At 47.6% G+C, this 25,224-nt stretch overlaps 1 protein-coding gene across 1 annotated transcript in view; it reads left to right on the plus strand.

Annotated features, from left to right (window-relative positions):
- Nucleotides 1-25,224, plus strand: part of LOC309560922 (synaptotagmin-like protein 2) — a 218,634-nt gene that overhangs the window by 80,994 nt on the left and 112,416 nt on the right. Inside the window, exon 2 of the mRNA XM_082264612.1 lies at nucleotides 23,519-23,927. Within this exon, the coding sequence (XP_082120738.1) occupies nucleotides 23,806-23,927 (122 nt within the window). The 5' untranslated portion in view covers nucleotides 23,519-23,805. The remainder of the gene's footprint in view (nucleotides 1-23,518; nucleotides 23,928-25,224) is intronic.

Consider the following 25,224-nt stretch of genomic DNA (forward strand, 5'->3'; position numbering starts at 1 on the left):
TTAAAATGAAGATCAGCAGGGAATTGGGGACAGGAGACAATCAAACTCGGCAACTGTTCAGTTCAGTCCGTGCCCAGTGGGAGTACACCCTAAGAAAACAGTACAAATATATAAAGGGACATATTGTACATTTCTATCCTGGCCTTGAAAGGGCTGTTTTTTTTTTTTGTTTTTTTTTTAAGGATTTAGATCGAGTAGTTGTAGGGAATAGTCAAAAATGCAGTGTATAATTAAGTTAGATTTGCTACTTTTCAGCAATATGTATGCAGAATTGTATATTAGATTAGAGTAACAGCTGAACTATCAGATTGCTGGATATTTGAAAACCTGCATCATTAGTTGTGGCACCATCATAGTTAAGCTCCTAGTTTTGCACCTCTAGTTTCTAATATTTATTTTTAACCAGATTGCAAGTGCTGTGTCAATAACCTCCACCTAGGGAGCAAATAGGAGGAAGTTGTCAAATACTGAAAAAACACACAGCAAGAGAATAAAGAGATTTTTAGTGACCAGGACACACTATCTTTCAGATCATTATTTTGGAATTATAGGTTAAATTTACAGGGGTGGGCACAGCAGGAGAAACATATCCAACCAGTACCAAGTGAACACATATTTGACAGTTTCTGGAATCTTCTATCCTAGGACAGAAGTAGAATTGATGGCACAGGGTCCCATTTCTCTTCATTTTCAGACGGATTTGTTTCAACTATCCAGAGAGCCAAGGTAGACCCACAACACAGTTAACCTCACAGTTGATATTGCTTTGACGGATATATACATTGGGAAAACAATACCGGGATTTAATACTATCGGAAGGCAATTTTGAAACCTTTTTTTTGTTTTTGAGTTTTGGTTTTGATTTTTTTTCTGATGCTGTCTTGTGTCCCTGAGGAAATCACACTCCTTATTTGTCCAGGTGGCCAGTTTTACAACTTACTTTGAAGCCAGAATACCTTTGCAGAAACATATAAGTACTTAGATTCGTATTCAGGACTTTCAAAATACATGGTAGCTTTATGATACTTTTTGTTTGAAACATGTGGCATTAATGGCACTCTGAAGACCAAAAGATGTAGGTATAAGACTGCCTTTTGGGAAATAGGCTTACCTTTATCTAATAGACTAAGGGCACACTTAAACTGGCAGTGTTAATGCCTCGGCATGGTTCACTCCCTTAGTTCGGTTCATTTGTGTAGTGTTATTGCTTGAAGCATGCCCAGGAACTGTTAAGCGTAACATGCCTGGGACCACATGAAAGAGGGGGCCTGGGCACACTTGTGGTCAAAAAGGGTTCACTTCAGTGTAAGTGCAAACCATGCCTCAGCACTGAATTATCCGTAGATTACTTTCTGAAGATCACTGAGCACAGAACACATTGTAGATCACTGAACATAGAATTTCTCTTACGTCCTCCGACAGTCGCCGCCTCTTCATATTCGTCACATATGGGGTATTAGACTTTGCTCCGAAGGAGTAGCTAGGCAACAGAATATGTTAACATTAAAGCTTTTAACATATCCCACCCTCAAGGGGTGGTCCCCTCAGTCAATACCCTCCTACTTCCTGCAACCATATCTCAGTTTCAATGTCTAGCTTGTCACCAAACGGCGCCATTTTGCCTACACTCGCTCCGGCCGCATGTTCTACATGCATGGCGGCCATTTTCTTGTAGCCTCCCATAGGCTTTAATAGAGCGCCCTGGTCACATCACCTCCTCTTCTCCTGGGTACACCGATCGAGGCAGCAGTGGCGAGGGTCTCCTCAGGTTATATCCTTCTTATCCATTGCCTGTGTCAGTTTTATTGTCCCTGTGGGGGTCTCTTTGTGCTTGTGTGTGGTGCGGCGGGCTGCGCTCGCCGCGCTTGTTAAAGGGGCAGTTAACCCTTTATTATCCGGCATTTTGATATTGGGGCAATGGATTCTCAGGAGGGCAAATTTCCTACCGCCTTGGTGGATAGCCAGGGGACCGCTGTTTCCCCCCCAGGGGGGGATTTAGCCACTATTGTGGCTGGCCTTGCTGCTCAGGTGCAGATGCTGGTGGCTGCTCAATCTACCAAGAGACCCAGTGTTTCTCTTTCCTCTGAGTCTGAGGGTGAAGGTGATGGGGCTGTTATGGCGGGGGTCTCCTTATCGGGGTCCCGCTCCTCCCTGGATCTAGTGGGGTCCGAGGTGGAGGCTGAAGTTGAAGGGGTTGATAATCTCCCCCTGGCTCGCCTGAAGAGCTTGCAATCATGGATGAATTGATTGCTTCCATAAAACAAACGCGTTTGCAGGATGAAGTGTGTCCCCCCGCTGCCTTGGCGGCTTATGGGACGCAGAGGAAACGCAGGACGCCGCAGGTTTTTCCCTGCAATGATGATTTTCAGCGCGCTGTTAAGGAACAATGGCGCAATCTACGCAAACCTTTTGCTGTGCCAAGTAGGTTCAAGCTGCGTTATCCTTTCTCACCTTCCACTGATGAACGGTGGTGTGTGCCACCCCCGGTGGATCACGCGATTGCGGTTTTAAACAAATCTACTGCGATTCCTGCAGAGGATTCCCCGGTGTTCCGTGATGCCACGGATAGGAGATTGGAGTCTCTTGCCCGTCATACTTACTCTGTTACGGGTTCTATGCTTAAGGCTCTGTTTGCCTCTCTCATGGCGGCCCAGGCTGTCGCAAGTTGGACGCAGATGCTTAGGCGCGTCCTAGTGGCCGATTCGGCCTCGCCGGCGACCCTGGATATGGTGGATCAAATCCACCAGGGTGTCATGTATCTGTGTGATGCGGACTTGGACTTAGTCCCGTTGGCTGCACGTGTGCACAGCGTGGCGGTGTTGTCTCGCCGCCTGGTTTGGTTGAAATTTTGGTCGGTGGACCAATCTTCACGTAAGACCTTAGCCAATCTGCCTTATGATGGGTCTCGCCTTTTTGGGGAGTCCTTGGATGTGTTGATTAAGGGGATCACCGGAGGTAAGAGCACTCTCTTGCCCCATTTCCCCAAGGCTAAAGGGGCTTCTGGGAAGAAGCATGCTAATTTTCGGCCCCCTCAGGGGTCCTTTCGTGCCTTTCGGTCGCACTACAAGGGCAAACCGTTCAAAGGTCAAGGCTCTCAAAAGAAGCCCTGGTCTGGGAAACAGAAGTCCGGTCAGTCCAGATCCGCAGCCCATAATAGTGCGGCCTGAAGGGGGGCCCTCACCCAGTTTTGGGGTGGGGGGACGCTTGCTCGGTTTTCTTCAACCCTGGTTGGCCTGCGTGCGGGACAGATGGGTTCAGGAGATCGTTCGATCTGGTTACAAGATCGAGTTTCTCTCTCGGCCGGAGAGCAGATTTTTTCCCTCAAATCTTCAGCTGTCTCCGGAGCGTTTACGGGACCTGCACCTGGCGGTGAGGGACCTGAGGGCTCAGGGAGTGGTGGTTCCGGTGCCTCATCGGGACAGATTTCAGGGGTTTTATTCCAATCTGTTCACCGTGCCCAGGAAGGAGGGCAAGGTTCGTCCAATTCTGGACTTGAAGGCTCTGAACCGCTCTGTGCGGGTTCGCAAGTTCCGCATGGAATCCCTGCGGTCGGTGGTGGCTGCCCTGGTTCCAGGGGAATTCATGGCCTCCATCGATTTGAAGGATGCGTATCTTCACATCCCCATTTTCGAGGGTCACCAGCGGTACCTTCGATTCGCCATTGCGGAGGATCACTACCAGTTCGTGGCGTTGCCTTTTGGTCTCGCCTCGGCTCCGCGGGTTTTCACCAAGGTGCTTGCACCGGTTCTGGCATTATTGAGAGCCCAGGGCATTTCTGTCCTGGGGTATCTGGACGACATTCTGGTTCGGTCTGCGACCAGCCAGGGTCTGGAGGAGGACCTGTCTGTCACGATGCAAACTCTGCAGGAGTTTGGTTGGACGATAAATTTTCCAAAGTCGACGCTGAGTCCGTCGGTTCGTCTTCCCTACCTGGGAATGATCCTGGACTCGGTGCAGGCGAAGGTCTTCCTGCCGGAAGACAAACTCAGAACTCTCCAGGAGGAAGTCAGGTCCCTCCGGGACGTTCCGCTCTCATCTCTGCGGACGTGCATGAGATGTCTGGGATTGATGGTCTCGGCCTTCGAGGCGATTCCCTTCGCCCAGTTTCACACGCGGGGTCTCCAAGCGGAGATCCTGTCCATGTGGGACGGACGACCTCAATCTCTGGATCTTCAAATCTCGTTGAGTCATCGCACCAGAAGAGACCTTCTGTGGTGGCTCCAGTCCCCGATGGTGTCCGGGGGCAAGTCGTTTCGTCCTATCTCGTGGACGGTGATCACCACGGATGCCAGCCTGTCAGGCTGGGGTGGTGTTCTGGGCGTTCTGTACGCCCAGGGAACTTGGTCGGAGGGGGAGTCCTCCCTTCCGATCAACATTCTGGAATTGCGTGCGATAAATCTCTGTCTTCATCGCTGGACGGACCGGCTACAGGGCTGCCCGGTTCGGGTGCAGACAGACAATGCCACGGCGGTGGCCTACATCAACCACCAAGGGGGCACCAGGAGTGCCCGAGCGGCTCGAGAAGTGGCCGACATTCTGACTTGGGCCGAGACTCATGTCCCGGCGATAACGGCGGTGCACATTCCGGGGGTGGAGAACTGGCAGGCGGACTATCTGAGTCGCCAGACCCTGGATCAGGGGGAATGGTCTCTCCACCCGGCTGTCTTCCAGGTGTTGTGCGCGAAGTGGGGTCTTCCAGATGTGGACCTGTTCGCGTCTCGTCTCAACAACAAGGTGAGGAGGCTCGTGGCAAGGACGCGCGACCCTCGGGCAGACGCGTCGGACGCGTTAGTGGCCCCGTGGCATCAGTACAAGCTGATGTACGCGTTTCCACCAATTCAGTTGCTGTCCAGGTTCCTTCGCAGGTTACAATCGGAACGCAGCACGGTGATTCTTGTGGCGCCGGACTGGCCTCGCCGGTCCTGGTACGCAGACCTCGTGAATCTGGCGGTCGACGCCCCGTGGCGTCTACCTCTTCGAGACGATCTCCTGTCTCAAGGGCCGATATACCATCCTGCTTTACAGTCGCTGGCTTTGACGGCCTGGCTGTTGAGACCGAGGTCCTGAAGGAGAAGGGTCTCTCCCCGGAGGTCGTTCATACCTTGATCAACGCGAGGAAGTCTTCCTCGGGGAAGGTTTACTACCGTACTTGGAAGGCCTATTTTGCCTGGTGTGAGTCCAGGGGGTTTTCACCCCGCACGTACTCGGTTTCCCGAGTGCTGTCCTTCCTTCAAACAGGTGTCGATCAGCGTTTGGCGCTGGCTACGATAAAGGGTCAGGTGTCTGCGCTGGCCGTTCTGTTTCAACGTCCCGTGGCTTCCAACTCCTTGGTTGGCACTTTTGTTCAGGGAGTGCGGCATCTGGTTCCTCCTTGGAGGGATCCTCTGCCCCCTTGGGACTTGAACCTCGTTTTATCTGTGTTACAACTTGCTCCTTTTGAACAGATCAGGGAGATCTCGTTGTCTATGTTGTCCAAAAAGGTCGCCTTTTTGGTTGCGATCACTTCGGCTCGCAGAGTGTCGGAGCTGGCGGCTTTGTCCTGCAAGTCTCCGTATCTGGTTGTTCATTTGGATAAGGTGGTCTTGCGACCTAATCCTTCTTTTCTTCCGAAGCGAGTTTCGGAATTCCATCTTAATGAGGATATTGTCTTGCCTTCGCTGTGCGCGAAGCCTAAACATCCGAAAGAGGTGAGACTACATTCTTTGGATGTTGTTTGGGCGATAAGGGTTTACCTTAATTCGACTGAGTCTTTTCGAAAGACGGATTCCTTGTTTGTTCTTCCAGAGGGTCCTCGGAAGGGCATGGCGGCGTCGGCCTCTACCATCGCCAAATGGATCAGGCAGACCATTGAACAGGCCTATGCTTTGCAGGGGAAGGTTCCCCCTGTGCCTGTGAAGGCGCACTCTACTAGATCTCTGAGTACGTCTTGGGCCTGTCGTCATGGGGCTTCTGTAGCCCAGGTGTGTAAGGCGGCGACCTGGTCGACCGTGCACACTTTCACAAAATTCTACAAAGTAGATGTTCAGGCATCGGCGGATGCTTCCTTTGGCCGCAAGGTTTTTAGTGCGGCAATTCCCTAGGGTCCCTTGTTGGGGACCTCTGGCTGTTGGGATAAGTTTTTTTATCCCCTGGTTCTTTGTCTTTTCCTGGGTTGTTGCTCCTGTTGAGCAATTATTTTTTCCTGTAGCCCAGCTGGTTTCCTTCCTTTGGTAAGGTTCCTTTCTTTTATGCGGAGACTGCGTTGCCTTTCGGCGCGGATGCGTTTCCCACCCCTCATGTTTGCACTGCTTTGGGACGTCCCCATATGTGACGAATATGAAGAGGCGGCGACTGTCGGAGGACGTAAGAGAAAACGGAATTTTTGTAAAATCTTACCTGTAAAATTCCTTTCTCTGAGTCCTCCGACAGTCGCCGCCCCCGCCCCTCTTTTGGGGTTTGGTTGTATACTCTACTGCTATTCCACTGAAACTGAGATATGGTTGCAGGAAGTAGGAGGGTATTGACTGAGGGGACCACCCCTTGAGGGTGGGATATGTTAAAAGCTTTAATGTTAACATATTTTGTTGCCTAGCTACTCCTTCGGAGCAAAGTCTAATACCCCATATGTGACGAATATGAAGAGGCGGCGACTGTCGGAGGACTCAGAGAAAGGAATTTTACAGGTAAGATTTTACAAAAATTCAGTTTTTCCATAGATCACCAAGAACCGAACCCTCTGTAGATCACCAAGAACCGAACCCTCTGTAGATCACCAAGAACCGAACCCTCTGTAGCTCACCAAGAACCGAACCCTCTGTAGCTCACCAAGAACCGAACCCTCTGTAGCTCACCAAGAACCGAACCCTCTGTAGATCACCAAGAACCGAACCCTCTGCAGATCACCAAGAACCGAACCCTATGTAGATCACCAGGCGCAGAAACCCTCCGTAGGTCACTGTGCACAGAAATCCTCCGTAGGTCACTGCGCACAGATGCAGGGATCACTGTGATCTGGAGGCCATAAGTGTGGCCAGGAACTCTTATTTCTCTTTCGTTCAACAGACACAGCGCTCCATAAATCATAACTAGTGGAATATATTGTCTCCTCCAGGAGTAGGACTAGGCAGAACAAAAAACGCCTGGCTACGCCCATGGGCCATCCCCAGCTAGTGTATAACCTCCCTCTCTGGTCTAGGTAATCAGTTTTGATCAGTCTATTCAGTCTAGGTAGGAGTAGGGACCTAGGTTCCCGGCTGGGATCTCTGGTACTAGCAAATTTCTCCTGCCTTACTTACATCTTTTTTGTTTTTCTCTTGGGAAAACTACAATCAACTGCCGGGCCAGACCGCATCTACGCGTTATGTTAGCCGCGATATAGCCTCACGGACAGAGGCTGGCTCACGAGTTAAACATCTTGCAGGGTCGCATATGACTGGGCTTGGGTCTGAGTTGCAGCGGTCCCTTGGCCGACAGCTCCCCTACTTCGGTGGCGAGGAGTTCTGTCTGGAGCATTGCCCGTGCCATAGAAGGGTAAGTACAGCCCCCCCCCCTCTCCCATTTTTGGTGGTTTTTTTTTGGGGTGGACATAGGTAACCTTCAGGGATGGTCGGACCTGCCTGCAGGTTCCCCCCTCCCTTAATCCCTCACTAAGCTGGGCTTCCCCCACTCCCATTCCCCCCTGTCTGGACCTAGAGTCTGGTGGGGGTCCCAGGGCAGAAAATGCAGCAGAGACCCCTGGAGTCTCCCCCGCTATCCCCACTCTGTAAGGGTCCTGGGATAGTGTGTCCCACCCTGGTGATCTGGAGGGGTCCCATTGTAGGAGACCCCCCTAGGTGCATGCCCTGCTGTTTGCAGTGTGGGTGTAGTGCAGGGGGTCCCAGTGCAGAGACTGATGCTGAAGTGCACAGCAGGATCTCCCTTAAATTTTTTGTCTTACATTCAAAGGGAGGCCCCCTTTGAGGGTGCAGGAAAGATCCTGAAGCACCCAGCATGCTTCAGTATTTGTAGCTGATGGTGGCCATTTTCCCTTAGTCTGGCTGGTCTCCGGTTGGCAGCCATGTTTGTGTAGTCGAATGATGTCGCAGGGGCCATTTTCCCTTATTCTGGGAGATGCTGGAGACAACTGAAGCCTCGTGGGGACGCCAAAGCTCTTCCTCCTTCATTTCCTGTTTCTGTGCCCGGGACATATGAACAGGGATAGCGTCCATGATGATGCTGGGTTTGAATTCTTGGCGCTCCTCCGGTCAGTAGGGTAAGCCTTTGGGGGTCCCTGTTATCCCTCTCTCCGCTGATAGGTATCCTGAGCCACCCCACTGACCCCCTCATGGAGGTGGCAGGCCCCTCGGAACCCCAGCGTCCCATGGTTGCACCGACAGCGATCCTGCAGTCCTTAGTGTCCCGGGTGGAAGTGGCATGTGGGAAAAGGCCCAGGAGGAATCGTCCCCCGCCTTCCCCTGCTCAGGCTGTCTCTTCTGATTCTGATCCCGCCGTGGATGCGGACGTTTCAGGGGGACTTAATATCACACCCCCTGATCCATCCGATAGGATGATTCCTCCCTGGTTCCAGCAGCGAATAAAAAAGTGCTGGTAGACGCACTTATCACTGCAGTGCATGAGACTTTAAAAATGGAGGATGCGGCTGATGTAACCATGAACGTGGCTGTGTCGTTTGGTACGCACAAGTCATATCATACTCCAAAGGTGTTTCCTTATGTGCCTCATTTTGACAGGTTTTCCTGTAAGGAATGGGAACAACCAAAATTACTCTTTGTGGTCCCCAAACATTTTGCTGTACGTTACCCTTTTGAGGAGTCACTTTAAAAAAAAGTGGGCTAGTCCACCAGTGGTGGACCCTCCTGTTTCCAGGTTGAATAAAGCAACCATGATCCCAGTAGAGGAATCCTCATCCTTTAAGGACCTGGCTGACAAGAAAGCAAAGGCTGTGTCACACAGCATGTTTACTATGGCTGGTTCAACATTGCAGCGAGTCTTTGCATAAGCCCTGGTGTCTCAGACCCTAACTGAATGAGCCAAGATTTTGCACCAGGGCCTGGGGGGTGAGCAGGCGCCCGCTGTTTTATGTTGATTTAGTGGACCAGTTGGTCCATGGGCTGCAGTTTATTTGATGCAGCTATGGATACAGCTCCTGTGCTGTCCAAACTTTCTGTTTCAGCGGTGGTGATTAGTGCTGTTGTTTAAGAAGCAAAACCAAGCCTCTGAGAAAGCTCTTGTTGATCTGCCCTTTCAAGGTGATCGCTTGTTTGGGACTAACCTGGATGATGATATTAAGGGTATAACGGGAGGGGAAGAGTACCTTCCTGTCACAGTCAAGGAATGGGACAGGGGCTCTCCTTCTGGAACAGAGAATAAGGGAAATAGATCTTTTAAATTTTCCCTGGAAGGTTTCAAGCAACCTTGGTCTGGTAAGCCTAGAGCTAGCTTCCCCAGACCAGCAGACAAGACTCCTTCAGCATGAAGGTCTGCCCTCACCCATTATTGGGGTGGGAGTACATCTTCGCTGGTTTCCGGCCCCGTAGACTTCTTAGGTGAGCGTCCAGGAGATCTGCGAAATGTTTCTTTTGGAGGGTACCCAGAAAGGGGGAAAAAACGCTTGTCCTTTTTTTCAGGTTTTTTTTTTGTGCGGATTTAATTTTTGCAAAGGTTCAGGTGATGTCTGAACTACCTAGGTCTGATTCTATTTCTGACCAGGGTGGTCCTTCCTCTGCACAAACTTCAGGGAACATAGGCGGTGATTCACCGGCAGCTGTCACGCAGATAGTTCTCGCTCCCTTTTTGCATACAGGTTCTGAGTCTGGTGGTATCCACCTTTAAGACAGTTCTGTTTGTACAGTCTTGCATGCAGCTCCTTTAGCAGGTTTGGCTCCACAGGAGGATACCGAGGTTCGTGAGGAGGTCACGGGGTCCTCTGACAGATGCCGCAGGCATCCAAGGGCCAGGGTAAGGCCAGTATCATCTTCGGCTAAGGATTCTTCAGCAGTTCCTGTGAAGAATCAAGAGCGAAGAACTTCCAATCATCCTGGTGGCTATAAACTTCCCTTGGGTCCTCTCAGAGGAGACCAGTTGTCCTAAGGGCTGATCAACCACCCTGCTTCACAGTCACTGGTTTTAATGAAAGCGTATATATCTTGGTGTCGATTGGAGTTGATTGGCACTCATCCTCGATCTTTTTCTGTGGCTCGGATCTTAACCTTTCCTCAACAGGGCGTTGATCAGAAGTTGTAGCACTATTTACAACAGTGGTATGAGAAGTGGAATGTCTGCAGCGAATCACCTATCTAGTCTATTTTAGAGGTAGCTCGCAGGATTCCTTCTTTTTATTGTTGATCAGAAGTTGGCCTTGAGTACCATCAAGGGCCAGGTGTCTGCCTTAGCAATCTTCTTTCAGTGACCTCTAGCCACGCACTCTTTATTTTGTACCTTCATTCAGAGGGTTCGACATGTGGCTCTACCTGTATGGTCTCTTTTGCCGCCATGGAATTTAAATTTAGAACTTTCAGTTCTCCAGAAACCTCCATTCAAGAATATTTGGGAGATTTCCTTGCCTACCTTATCCCAGAAGGTGACATTCTTGGTGGCTATTACCCCGGCCCGTAGGGTATCAGAATTGGCGGCATCCTGTTGCAGTCCCTATTTGGTGGCCCATAAGGATAAAGTGGTTCTTTGTCTCTATCCATCATTCCTGCCCAAAGTGGTCTCTGACTTCCATTTGAATGAGGACATTGTGTTGCCTTCCTTGTGTCCCAAGCTGGCTCTTCCCAAGGAATTAGCTTTGCATACCTTGCATGTGGTTTGTGCGATTCAGGTGTATCTGGCAGCTACTGAGTCTTTTCAAAGGTTAGACTTACTTTTTGTTATGGACGGAACAAGAAAAGGGCTGGCAGCTTCTTCGGCTACCATCTCCAGATGAATCAGACGGTGACTCAGGCCTATTCCATTAAAGGTCAGGTTCCACCTTTCCCTGTCACAGCACATTCTACTCTGGTGCTGAGTGCTTCTTGGGCCTTCCGTCATCAGGCTTCAATATCGCAAGTTTGCAAGGTGGCCACTTGGTCTTCTGTGCATACCTTCACAAAATTCTATTAGGGAGATACTTTAGCATCTGCGGGTGGCCTCTTTTGGCCGCAACGTTTTGCAGGCGGCTGTTTAAGAGGGCAGTTTCTTCTTGAGGGGTGTGTTTTCTTTAAACCTTTATTTCTCAGACGGGACTCCTGTGACCCGGTTAAGGCTCCTGTGTCCTGGTTAGGGGCTCATATGTTTAGCCTTGGGCTATTTTCCCCACCCCTCATTTTCCTTTTTAGCACTGCTTTTGGACATCCCACTAGTTATGATTTATGAAGTGCTGTGTCCGTCGATGAACGAAAGAGAAAATGGGAATTTTGTACTTACCATAAAATCTATTTCTCTGAGTTCATCGACGGACGCAACACCCACCTCTCTATGGAGTTCTGATACTTCTAATAATGCTTGCTACTAAATTGATTACCTAGAGCAGAGAGGGGGGTTATATACCAGCTGGGGACGGCCCATGGGTGTAGCCAGGTGTTTTTTGTTCTGCCTAGTCCTACTCCTGGAGGAGGCAATATAACCCACTAGTTATCAATTATGGAGCGCTGTATCTGTCGAACTCAAAGAAATTGATGTTACGGTAAGTACAAAAATCAAATTTTTAAAGCACAGTGAGTCCTTTTCATCCAGGTGGCCACCGTCACAGGGAATTAAAGAGGAAAGAAAATCAAAATGTTCAAGTTGTTACCAAAAGGGAAAAAGAAGGAAAATCTGGTGGGTAGTAAATAGACAACCCAGATTTAAAATTGTGCATGCCCGTGTAACAGCGAAAAACAACGATACCCTAACTTGTTCATATGTAACACTTCAAAAACTTTTACAGCTCCTCAACTTAGAGTTAAGAGTGATGACCCTGGAATTTTTCTCTCACTCTTGAATGCATGGTGATACTGAACGTGTGCTATAATTATTGTTTCTCTATCGCTCATTGACAGACGTAGTCCTCGGTGATGCAGCACCTTCGGGTTATGTTGCCTCCACAGGAGCAGGACTAGACAGGAAATAAAAATGCTCTGGCCACACCCCAGGGGCAGTCCCCGAGGGTATATCCTCTCTCTCTCTGCCACAGCAAATCAGTTTTTTTCTGTCTAGTCAGGAGTAAGGACCTAGATACCTTGCTGGGATCTTCGGTCCTGGCAAGATTTTTTTCTTAAAAAGATTTTTTAGACAGCTTTTTTTCTCCAGTGTTCCTGTGAGATCTTCAAGCAAGAAAGCTGAACTGGGCGACGGGCTGGATGTTGAGATCCGGTGGTCACCCCAGTTCAGCCTACGAGCGCGTGCAGGCCATAGCTCCGCGCTGGGTCGGCCGCGACATAGTCCCACTGTGGGACTGACCCCGCGAGTTAAACGTCTCGCTGAAACGCCAAGGACCATGAGTCACGGTGTCCGTATTGGTCGACAGCCCTCCCGCCCCGGTGGAGAGGGGTACTGTCAGGAGTTGGTGCCCGCCTGGTTCCGGTATGGTGAGTAGTATGTTCCCCCTTTTCCCCTGACGGGTCTTGTGGTGAACGCGGGCCCCTCTCTGTATGGTAAGATAGAGTCCCCCTCTATCCTATAACATGGCACAGATCCCCCTACTTTGAGTGTGATTTTATGTGCAAAAAGCCAGGAGGCTTGGTTTGGGAGCTAACAATCTAATTGTATACATGTTAAAAAGATTGTAATCAGTGGCAGTCTGGGAATCTTACTATGATAATAATAAAGTACCTACCAGTCAGAAGCCACGGACATGTAGACTGCCTTCCTAGTCAAATCTCCAGCTATAGCAGGCCTTCCGAACGGCCATGCGGTCCGCCAGGGCCGGTACCGCCAACCACGCCAAATCCCCATGCAGAGAAGGTGTTGTGTGCTCTGCAGCACACCGCTATTCGGTACAGGCCGCCGCCATTTTTTTGCTGGATCGCACGAGCCGCCATTTTGGCGTAGCCTCGTGTCTCCAGCATGGGGGCGGCCATGTTTGAGGTGATCCAAACACCTCGTGGAGCTAGGGGAGGCGCCGGAAGGCGTGCAGAGGGGCGGAGCCGCCTCCTTTCTTCCTGGGCAGCCAGCCAAAAGACTTCCTGTTTGTGAAGACAGCGCTGTAACCTGTTGCAGTTAAACTCTGAGCATCAAGTGGTGAGCCCGGGGGTCTATCTCTCTCTCTCTCTCGATCGATAGGGATCCCTAGCAGGTAACACTAAGGGGCTTTTGTGGCGCTGGGGGTCTGAAAAAAAAAAAAAAAAAGTTTTTTATTTAATTGAATTGTATTCTCCGGGAAGTTACTGGAATAATCATGGACCCTGCCACACAAATTCCCCCACCTGTTTCCCTCGAGGGGGCCACGGGACCCGCCGGTGCACAGAGTATGGATGCATTTACAGCAGTTTTGGAGTCTTTGGTGGCTCGGGTGGAGGCAGCCTGTCAGGGACGGGGGTCAAGGAAGCGACCCCTGCCTACCCCTATATTATCTGACACCTCTGACTCAGATTCAGAGATGGTCACTGCAGCTGCAGGTCCCTCTGCAAGGGCTGTTACCTCAGGTAAAGCTCCCTCAGACAGTGAGGAGGACGTTCCTTCTCCCACTATAATTCAGGAAGAAGCATTGGTGGACGCACTAGTTGTGGCAGTGCGGGAAACCTTAAGACTTGAGGTTTTACCGGCAGAGGCAACTGAAACAGAGATTCCCTTTGGTACTAACAAGCCCATCAAAACGGTGAAGGTTTTTCCTGTACCCAAGTGTTTTGGTAATAAAATGAAAGGAGAATGGGAGCATTCTAAGCGTACCTTTACGATTTCCAAGCGTATTGCTAGACGCTATCCATTTGAGGAATCCTTCATTAAGAAATGGACGGTACCACCAGTAGTGGATCCACCTATTTCCAGGCTGAATAAAGCCATGGTTATCCCAGTGGAGGACACTTCGTCCTTTAAGGATCCGGTGGATCGGAAGATGGAAGCAGAGTCCCGCACTATCTTCTCTCTGATAGGGTCAGCATTTAGACCAGTAATTGTTATTGGTCTAGTTTCCCAGACACTTACGGAATGGGCAAGATTGGTACGCCAAGACCTTAGGGGAAAAGATATTCCCCAGGAAACATCTGATTTGATGGAACAGATTATACAAGGGCTACAGTTTATCTGTGACGCAGCCTTGGACACTACTCCCCTATTAGGGCATGCATCTATGTCAGCGGTAATCCTCAGACGTGTGCTGTGGTTAAAATGCTGGTCAGCTGACCTAGGTTCCAAAAAGACCTTGACGAATCTCCCCTTTCAGGGGAATCGTCTATTTGGGGCCACCCTAGATGAAATTATTAAGGATGCCACTGGGGGCAAGAGCACTTTTTTGCCACAGGCTGCTAAAGCTAAGGGACCTCGCAACAAGCGAGGACCTTTCTATACCGCCCATAAAGGGTACGTACGCCCGGCTGGAACAAGCGGGAAAGGCAAGACTCCTCCAGGAGGGTTCAAGAAAGGCTGGTCGGACAAACAGAGGACCGACTCAGCCAAACCCGAAGCAAAGGATTACACAGCCTGAAGGTGCGCCCCCACCCGGGTTGAGGGTGGGGGGACGTTTTCACCGGTATTCAGGATATTAGATCGAGCATCGACTACCACTACCGGTGCGATTCTTCCCTTCCAACATTTAAGTACTACAGGGAGCGGTAGTCACCGTTCCCTGAATAGATCTTTTCCTTTACCTTTTCCTAAGATTAGTCTCTATTCTCCACAGGAATCGGATCTGGTTGACCAGACAGACCAAGAAGCCTCTAGCCGGGTGACTTCGGTCCCTGAGGTTCAACCAGAAAAGATCACCCTTCCTGATAGGAATCAGGTATCTGATAAATGTGTGGGAACAGGAAACGACCAGACTTTCTCGGATGGTCGGGGCCAGATAGCTCTAGGGACGCCTGGTTCAGATCCAGTCAGCGCCAGTGGTCCTAGAAATTCTAGGCTGGCCTCGTCAAGCCGGCCTGGCCGACTTGGACATGCTAGTCGCAGACGTTCCGTGGGAACTTCGTCTCAGGGAATGTCTGTGGTCTCAAGGACCAATTTACCATTGTGCTTTACAGTCGCTGGCTTTAATGGCCTGGCCATTGAGACCCAAGTACTGAAGGACAGAGGGTTGTCAGCTTCAGTCATTCCTACCCTTATTAAAGCAAGGAAAGCGACTTCCAGCAAGGTCTATTATCACACATGGAAGACTTATATTGCGTGGTGCGAATCTTTAGGATTTCCTCCACGTACCTATTCGGTGACTCGAATATTGGCTTTTTTGCAAAAAGGGGTTGAGCAGAAACTAGCCTTGAGCACCATCAAGGGTCAAGTTTCAGCATTAGCAATCTTCTTTCAGAAACCTTTAGCTACCAAGTCCTTGGTGCGGAATTTCATCCAGGGGGTGCGGCACCTGGCTCCACCAGTCCGCGCGCCCTTACCGCCCTGGGATCTTAATTTGGTTTTGTCGGTTCTACAGAAACCTCCCTTTGAAAACATCAGGGAGATTCCCTTGCTTACTTTATCCCAGAAGGTGGCCTTCTTGGTGGCTATCACTTCTGCTCGCAGGGTGTCAGAACTGGCTGCATTATCATGCCAGTCCCCATACCTAGTGATTCATAGGGATAAGGTAGTACTTCATCCTAAGCCATCCTTTCTTCCTAAGGTGGTTTCAGATTTTCATCTGAATGAAGATATTGTACTACCTTCCTTGTGTCCTCAGCCCAATCATCATCGGGAACATGCGTTGCATTCCTTGGATGTGGTTCGGGCAATCAGGGTATACCTGAAAGCTACGGAATCATTCCGTAAGACGGATTCACTTTTTGTGATCACGGATGGCCCCAGGAAGGGGTTGCCTGCATCTGCCGCCACCATTGCCAAATGGATTAGACAAACGGTGGTACAGGCTTATTCTATTAAGGATCAGAGTCCTCCGTTCCCTGTTAGGGCGCACTCCACTCGAGCGCTCAGTACTTCCTGGGCCTTTCGCCATCAGGCGTCAGTGGTCCAGGTATGTAAGGCGGCCACCTGGTCGTCGGTACATACCTTTACAAAATTCTATAAAATTGATGTGATGGCATCGGCGGATGCCTCATTTGGCCGCAAGGTTTTGCAGGCCGCAATTTGAGGAGACCGGTGGTCTACCTCGAGGGTTTTTTTCTGTTTGAAAAATTTATTTTTGTTGAGTCTCATCATTAAGGATGAGCATTGTAAACTTCTAGTTGGCACCGGTTGGGCCTTCTAGATTGGGATTTGATTTCCATTTTCCCACCCCTCATTTGTGATACTGCTCTGGGACTTCCCGAAGGTGCTGTATCACCGAGGACTACGTCTGTCAATGAGCGATAGAGAAAAATGGATTTTTGTAAAATCTTACCGTAAAATCCTTTTCTCTTAGCTCATTGACAGACGTAGTCCCCGCCCCTCTGTTTTTGAGTTGGGTTGGGTTAAATTCTCTAAGCACTGCTTTTGTGACATAACTGATTTGCTGTGGCAGAGAGAGAGAGGATATACCCTCGGGGACTGCCCCTGGGGTGTGGCCAGAGCCTTTTTATTTCCTGTCTAGTCCTGCTCCTGTGGAGGCAACATAACCCGAAGGTGCTGTATCACCGAGGACTACGTCTGTCAATGAGCTAAGAGAAAAGGATTTTACGGTAAGATTTTACAAAAATCCATTTTTTTGTTAGTAGACACCCTCAGCGTGAGCATTTATGTTCATATATTAGTGGGTGGGGGGGGCTTTTTTTATTGATTATTCTTAAATTTGAACTGTTTTCTTTTTCACTTTGTTTTATTGCTAACACAAGGCAGCTAACAATCAGCCTAATAGTATAGTGCAGGTGACAGGTTCCCTTTAGGGAGGCATCGGGAGTCTACTAGACCTCTGATCTCACCTCTGCACTCCATTGAAGGTAATTAAGCACAGATCATGATGGCACAGATGATAGCAGGCACTGTCATTGGCACATGCAATGTCTTTTAAATTTCCTGATAATCATAAAGAAGGCCATGCAGTATTTGTCTTTGCTGCCTGATTTTGGGGTAAGGGAAGGATGCTGATGTGAGTGTTTTTTTTTTTTTTTTTTTTTTTTTTATGTTATTTGTATCACTAGTGACTTAGAGTACAATGAACACGAAGTTTAATGTATAACTTTTAGTGCGACACATTTGTTTCATGCAGCAGGTTTATTTTTATTCTTTCTGGGTGCTGCAGCTGTTTAGTTTTTATTTGAATTGGAGAATAGAGGTGAGAGCAACGTTATTTTGGATTATATTAGAAATATCTATTCACTTTTCACAAAAAATAATAAAAGTGAACAGGTCTTCTGTTACAATGATAATATATTAAGGTATAACTAAAGGCAAAACTACTTTGGTGTTTTTTTTTTTTTTTTTCTAGAGTGCAAATGGATTAGAACACTTTTCAGTTTTTACTGCAGTCTGTGTCACCCCATTAAGGAGATTCACCCTCTCTATTTTTCTTTTTATAATTGTACCTGTTTATCATTGAAAGTGAAAGTATAAGAAAATCCCAAATTTTAGGTTGTCCTTAGAAAAGTAATAGAGGGGAAATCTTGCAATGGTGACACTAGCTCTGATGACATAGGAGAACCAAAGGAATTCCTTTAATTTGCAAGGATTTCCTTTCACGTCCTGTTTGGCTATGGGAGAGGAAGTTTAAAAAGAAGTTTGGGGGCACCCATTACGTCCAATGCAGAGGTGTGACCATGGGGGCGTAATTTGCCCCTTCAATGGCCAACCTATTTATGGCAAGGTGGGAGGAGGAGGTGATTTATGAACCTAGCATCCCTGAACTCCTCTACTGGGGGCGCTATATCGACGACATTTTGCTGATTTGGGGTGGAGATAGGGACTCCTTAGTCCTTTTTTTCCCACTCTGAACAGCAACGATCGCGGTATAGCCCTCAAATATGACATCAGTGGGGAGGAAATACATTTTCTGGACTTGAAGATTCGGGTGCAGGATAATGCACTCGTTACATCCACGTTCTTTAAAGAAACGGATCGTAACGGGTTTATCAATCTGGAGAGCTGCCACCATAGACCATGGCTGAAGGGGGTCCCTAGGAGCCAATTTCGGCGACTTAGGAGAAATTGTACCTTACTGCAGGACTACCATGCAGAGGCCCAGGTTTTGAGGGAACGTTTTCTGGATAGAGGCTATGGTTCGGAAGAACTTGACTCTATCATCCAAATAGTGGCAGAGACTGACAGGAATATGATTCTAAATCCAGTAAAGGAGAACCTTTCTACTGATACGACAGTGGGCAAATCCTCCAGTTTTTCGCCCAGGTTCTCCTTTTTCACGTCCTTTTCTTCACACCATTATATGGTAAAGAGGATTCTGACAAGACATTGGGACATTCTGAAGGGGGATAGGATTTTGGAAACCTATTATCCCTGATCACCCCTCCATAATTTTCAGGGGTGCCCCCCCTCTGAGGTTGACAATAGCCCCAAATGTCATTGAGCCTCCTATGAGACCCATGTTCTTTTTTGATAAGGATGGCTTTTATCCCTGCAGACGCTGTGCCGTCTGCTCCATCAACCTTTTGAAGCAGAGGAGGTACACCCAATTTTCGTGCAGTAAGACCGGCTTGACATACGACATCAAATGTTTTGCCACTTGCGCGACTAAAAGGGTGGTGTATATGATAACTTGCCCCTGTGGGCTACACTATGTAGGGCGTACAATCAGAGAATTTAGGGTGCGAATGAATGAGCACATCGGGAATATCCGGAGGGGATTCCCGAAACACAATTTGTCTAAACATTGACAAATACCATGGGAGGGACCCCTCAGGGACCTCTTTTATTGTGATTGATCTCTTCCAATCCAACTGGCGAGGTGATCACCTACGTAGGGGCATCTCGCGGTTGGAGACCAAATGGATATATCTAGGGATGCACCGAAATTTCGACCACCGAAATTATCGGCCGAAATGGGTTACATTGCCGAAAATAAATATGGCCGCTGTGGGGAAGGAGGAGGGCGCAGCGCAGGGCAGGTTTTAAAAGTCCCGCCTCTGGCCGGCCGGCCGCCTCTTAATGACATCCCTACTACGATTTGTGCATTATGAATGGACATACCAGGCGGGGGGGGCGGGGCGAGCGGCCGCTATAGATAGAACTATGTGAATTATCCCTGTCAGCTCAGCACGTCTATGTGTGAATGAGAACAGAACTGACCTGACACCGGGCGAGGGGGGGGGGCGGGCGGAGCGGCCGCTATTAGCTGTAACTATGTGAGAGCTGCCAGGCATGTATCTCCGCTGACAAGGAAGTGAAGCTCTCACATAGTTACAGCTAATAGCGGCCGCTCCGCCCGTTCCCCCCCCCCCCCGCCCGGTGTCAGTTCAGGTCAGTTCTGTTCTCATTCACACATAGTCATGCTGAGCTGACAGGGAAGGATCACATTAGTTCTATCTATAGCGGCCGCTCGCCCCGCCCCCCCGCCTGGTATGTCCATTCATAATGCACAGATCGTAGTAGGGACGTCATTGCGAGGCGGTGCCGCCGGCCAGAGGCGGGACTTTTGAATGCAGGACACCCGAGGAGGGGGACGCTGAGGCATTGGTATTTGTATTAAGAAGCATGAGGGGGTTAATGTATTGTCACTGCAGGTCACTCATCTATTAGTGACCGACCAGTGGCAGGTAATTAACCCCTTTGTGCTGCATTAGTGCGACCAGTATCAGAGTTAATTAACACTGGTTGCACTGATACTGGTTGCACTAATGCAGCACAAAGGGGTTAATTAACTGCCACTGGTCGGTCACTAATAGATGAGTGACCAGCAGTGACAATACATTAACCCCCTCATCCTGCATAATACAAATACCATTGGTAATTAAATTAACCTATTGCCAACCCATCACAGTATATATACTGTGACAGGGTGGCAGCGACAGGTGTACATTGCTGCCTGTTTTTGGTGTATGCCCCTGTTCTATCTATTTTAATTTTTTTTTGGGGAAAAAGTAATTTTCGGTTTTCGGCCAAGGGCATCATGCATTTTCGGTTTCGGTTTCGGCCCAAAATTTTCATTTCGGTGCATCCCTAGATATATCTTTTAAAAAGTCTTTGAATGTCGATCTTGACATTAATTGTTTTATTAATAACAGTTAGTTTTGTATTTGATTCGCATATTGTCATGTGTTTACTGATATTTTATATATTTATGATTTATTTATTTATGATAGTTCATGGTATGTCTCTCACATTTTTATGTGTAAATTGACAGATCTATGATATAACAGTATGTGCCTTGTATTTTTATGATAGGATTTTTTGTATCCTCCTGGCTTGTAACCTCGACCCTGCTATATGCTATATGATTTTTAGTTTTAATCTTTTAAGATATTATGCGTATCCATTTCACGCCACATATTTGAACAAGCGGGATGACCATTAATTATTTTATTGATGATTTTAATTATGAGATTGTTTGCGGTAGGTCAAACCTCTTTGAAACGGCCGACCGTCAATTTTGACGGCTTCAAAGTTTTTTCTCTCTGATGGGCTATATGGGTACGATTCTATACTGCAAGATTTTAGCGGGTGTAAGACCACCACTGTGGTGAGATGCATGTCTCCCGGTGTACACATCTGTAATATTCAGAGGTGCACTGTTCGTGCAGTTGTCTCGTCCCCCCCAGTATGGAGAATAGGCTGGTTTCTATGTGTTTCTAGTGAACTTCCGGTTCATCACCTAGCTTGCGTTCCAGGAGTTTGTTTTGCTTCCTGGTTTGGCCCAGAGAGTTCTTCCGGTTTAAGTGTGTCTGTAGCGGATGTATCCGCCCCATTTGCGGTCCACAAATTCCTTCTATTCATTATGCGTGGTTAAAAGGAATTTCCGGGTGCTGGGTACTAGCAGGCGTGTCCAGATGTTTGTTTTCTTCTTCCTGTTCCAATTACTATTTAATGACGTCTCCCGATGCCGATCCCTCCCCCCCTGATGACGCAGTTGCCTGCGAAACATGTAGGCGGGGGTTCAGCGGGTAAGTGCTTCACTGCTATAGCGGTTTTATTGATTCAAGGCTGTTTTATGATGATGTATCTGGTGAGTGCATTTTACCTTTAATAAATATACTCCTGTGGAAACGTACTTCACCATGGTCTTCCCCATGTTTTTTAACTTTTGGGAGTGATGGTGCCTGACTATTTCTACTCTGGGATTTGACATTTGGATTGGGAGCACCTATTGGAAGCTTTCAGGGTCGAGTATCCAGCTTTATAACAACAAGCGTTGTATGACCATTGTGAGAGCGGTGGTCATACCCATCTGGTAAGAGGCCAGCTGGCTACTTTGTGTGTGTTGGAGGTCTTCACTGTCCCTGTTATCACTTAGATGGATTGCCACATATTAAGGGTGCTGTTGGTGGACTATACAACTCATTACGCCAGCTTGAAGTGGACTCTTACTTATATATTCATTTACACCATATGTCATTTTATGAGCGCTGCATTTTTGTTTTTAATTTCTGTATCACATCGTGGTAAATGCTGGCTGCTAATTTCTGAGAGCGCGGATATTCAACAATTTTATGGGAGAGGAAGTGAAGGGAAAGCTCCACATTGGGACACAGATGGTGAAAAAAAATATCTAACGGGTTATAACTAGGGTTGCACTGATACCGGTATCAGTGCCGAAACAAAGCATTTGCACGAGTGGTTGTACTCGTGTAAATTGTCCAATACCTTAAACCAATACCCTTGCAGTGTGATTTAAGCCCATACAAAATAAATGTGTTCAAATCACACAGCAAAGAATTGCATGTGCTTTGAACAGGAATGCAGTGCGATTCCTGTCTGAATTGCATGTGGTTTTCTGCACTGCAAGAAAGAAGACGAAGGGGGGGGGGGGAGAAGCCAAGCTGCCAGTAGTGTGGCATTGTTTATTCAATAATGGGGTTAAATGGAACAGTACTGCACTCAGATATCGCTGGTGACCTGCATAAAAAAAAAGCTCAGTATGGAGTCCCCATTAGAACCACTGGGGAAAGTGCTGTAATGCTGAAGCAAGTGTCCAAGCAAGCCCCAGGGAGATGCTGCAGGAGACTCAATCTGCCAAAGGAGCTATCAGATGTCCAGGATGCTGTGGCCAATCAGAACACATTTCAGAGGCCAAACCACGACTCCAACAGCCTTCTGATTAGCCGCAGCATCCTGGACATCTGACAGCTCCTTTGACAAATTGAGTCTCCTGCGGCATCTCTCCATGGCTTGCCTGGATTCCTGCTTCGGCTTCACAGCACCTTCTCTAGTGGTTTTAGTGGTGACTGAACTTTGGACTGGAGGCCCCAAACTGAGCTTGATTTATGCCTGTCACCAGCGATGTCTGTGAGCGCAATATGGTTTCATTTTGACCCTTTTATTGAATAAACATTGCTACACTATTGGCGGCTTGGCGCCTCTCTCTCCCCCTCCTTCTCCTCTCTTGCAGTGCAGGAAACCGCATGTAATTCGGACAGGAATCACACCACATTCCTATTCAAATCACATGCAATTCCTTACAGCACGATTTAAAATGAGGCTCAAATTGTACCGCAAAAGTATCGGTAATTGGTATCCGCAAGTACTTGAGCAAAAGTATCGGTTCTTGTACTCACCAGTAAAAAACGGGTATTGCTGCATCCCTAGTTACAACCCTCCATGAAAAAAAAATGTTTTGCTTATAGTTCTACTTTAACCAATGCTATACCAGCCGTCACGATCAGATATTGTTGGCTCCCTTCTATCCATTTTCCTGTAATCATTTGGTGTAGCTTTAAGAAAAGTTGTCTGAGTAGGGTCGTTAAGCTGAAGTTCTCAAGATCTTTAGTAAAATACGGTTTGTCATGATGGCGTGTCCACAAAGGATACATTGAATGCTATGCCCACAGGCTCTGATGAGCTAAAGGATTAGTGAAGATATCAGTGCAGCTAAAGTTAGTGGTAGAGCAGGTAGGTAGTCACTCCCACTAGAACTTGATTACTGCATATAGAAGTCACAGGACCTGAAAGACCTATGCACTGTTAATAATGTCTCTACCTGCATTTATCTGCTTTTTTTAGTTTGCCTGTGCTTTCATTTTCTACACAAAAGCATGGGTAACCTTGGAGTTTGATAGATGACCTCTGCCTTGCTCAGCTAACAAGTTCTATGATTAGTGTTTGCACAGGTATTTTTCTTCTAAACCATGTCCTGGTCTTTTACTGTTTGTTTTTCCTGTGTGCTCCATTTTGAATGGGCTGATATCACCGCATGTAGTTACCTTAGGAGTTCTTGCCAGCACTATTACAAGAAGCAGGATACTGCCGCTCTCTTCGGAACTTCTAGCAGTGAACAAATATCCACCCCCAATGTACACATTCACTTGCCATATGTCATGTTGATCTGAATCTCTTTTAAAAAATCTCTATTTTCTCAGTGTGGGAAGCAGTATGTTTACAGCATTACTTCTACTCTTCACAGGTAAAAAGACTGACGTCTGGGGACCCTGAGGGCTGTTGCTGGAGGACAATGGGGACCACTGTAGTCCGTTCATGTTATTTGGAAATCCTGTAACTGTACTGGAGAAAGTGGGTGGAAATTATCTTTCATTACTTTTGGATCACAGCTAAATTTAGAAGATGAAGCAGCCAAATTTCCATATGTTCAGCTCATACTGAGTTTATTCAACTTAGAAGTTATCCTAGCAAATACTCTATGATTGAACTTTGCCAGCAAGATCCGAAGAAATTGATTCTGCTGTGCATAAAATGAAGAACAGCTCAGGCAGCATGCTGGACCTTAGCTTCCTAACAGAAGAAGAGTATGAGAAGCTGATGAAGGTCCTGCAGAGGGATGCGGACTTGCAGCAGAAGGACTATGACCGCATCAGGTAAGTCATGATAAATAAAAGCTACATTGGAATTTATTAACTAATAGGGTGCAAGCCACTGTAGAAAGATTTCTCCTCACTGTACATAGATAATATAACACCTGTTTGATTTCCACTCGAAATTGCACTTCATTTGCACTTTACTGTGCTTACCGGAATACCGTTTGCCGTTACTGTTTGCAGTATATTTGAATACACTTAAATGCCTTTTTTGTTGGCCACTCACTTTTCATACTTTGTCTTTGTATATGTATGTCAGGTTTTTTGTACCTAGGGAGATTTCCCTTCACTTCCTGTCCTGTAGACTCAACAGTAAGTGAAGGAATATCTTTTCAAAGTGAGGGAAATCCCCTCTGAGTCCCCATTCACACGGTTTTGACTACTTCTTGTGCCATTTATTCTGAATAGCACTCCAATGTACCTTTCCTGTGGAGGTGTCCTGCAGTGCACCACAAGGCAACACGCCATGCAAATTGCAATGCATCGCGGTGTCAAAAAAAGGTGCATGTCCAATTTCTGGACTGATGAGTTGCATGGCAGCCCAATCATTTTGAATGGACCGCTCTAACGCAGTGAATGTTGATCTGCAAAAAAAAGCATGCTTTTGATGCACTGCACATCAGTGGTAAAGTGTGAGCCTAGCCTAAGACAGTTGCAATGAACAAGTGTCCCCATTGGAAGATTTCCCCTCTATTTCTGTTTTGGTGGCAACTAAAATTTTTGGATTTACTTTCACTTTCCTTCCTGGCGACACTGGTGATTAGGACAAATGGAGATGGTAAATCCGAAACAGACGTTACTCCTCACTGCTCTATCCAAATTAAAAAAAAAAAAAGGTTTTGCTTGTCGTTTTACACTGATTAGCTATAACATTATGACCACTAACAGGTAAAAGTGAAAAACATTTATTATCTTGTTACAATGGCACCTAAAAGTGGGTGTTAAAAGCATAAAAATGGGCAAGTGTAAAGATTTGAGAAACTTTCACAATGGCCAAACTGTAATAGTTAGACAACTGGGTCAGAGCAACTCCAGAATTGCCGCCCTTGTTGGAAGCTCCCAGTCTGCAGTTGTCGGAACCTATGAAAAGTGGTCCAGTGAAGGGAAGCTGGTGAAAAGGGGATGGGTGTTCAAGGCTCTTTGATGCACATGAGCAGTGAAGTCTGGTCCGTATAGTCTGATCCAATAGAAGAGCTACTGTAGTTCAAATTGTTGAAAAAAAAAATGCTGGTTCTAATAGGTTCCAAAACACACAGTGTATCACAGTTTGTTGTGTCTGGGTGCCCGTTCTGACCCG

The sequence above is a fragment of the Pelophylax lessonae genome (assembly GCF_965119305.1).
Source record: "Pelophylax lessonae genome assembly, chromosome: 7".
NCBI classification, from domain to species: Eukaryota; Metazoa; Chordata; class Amphibia; order Anura; family Ranidae; genus Pelophylax; species Pelophylax lessonae.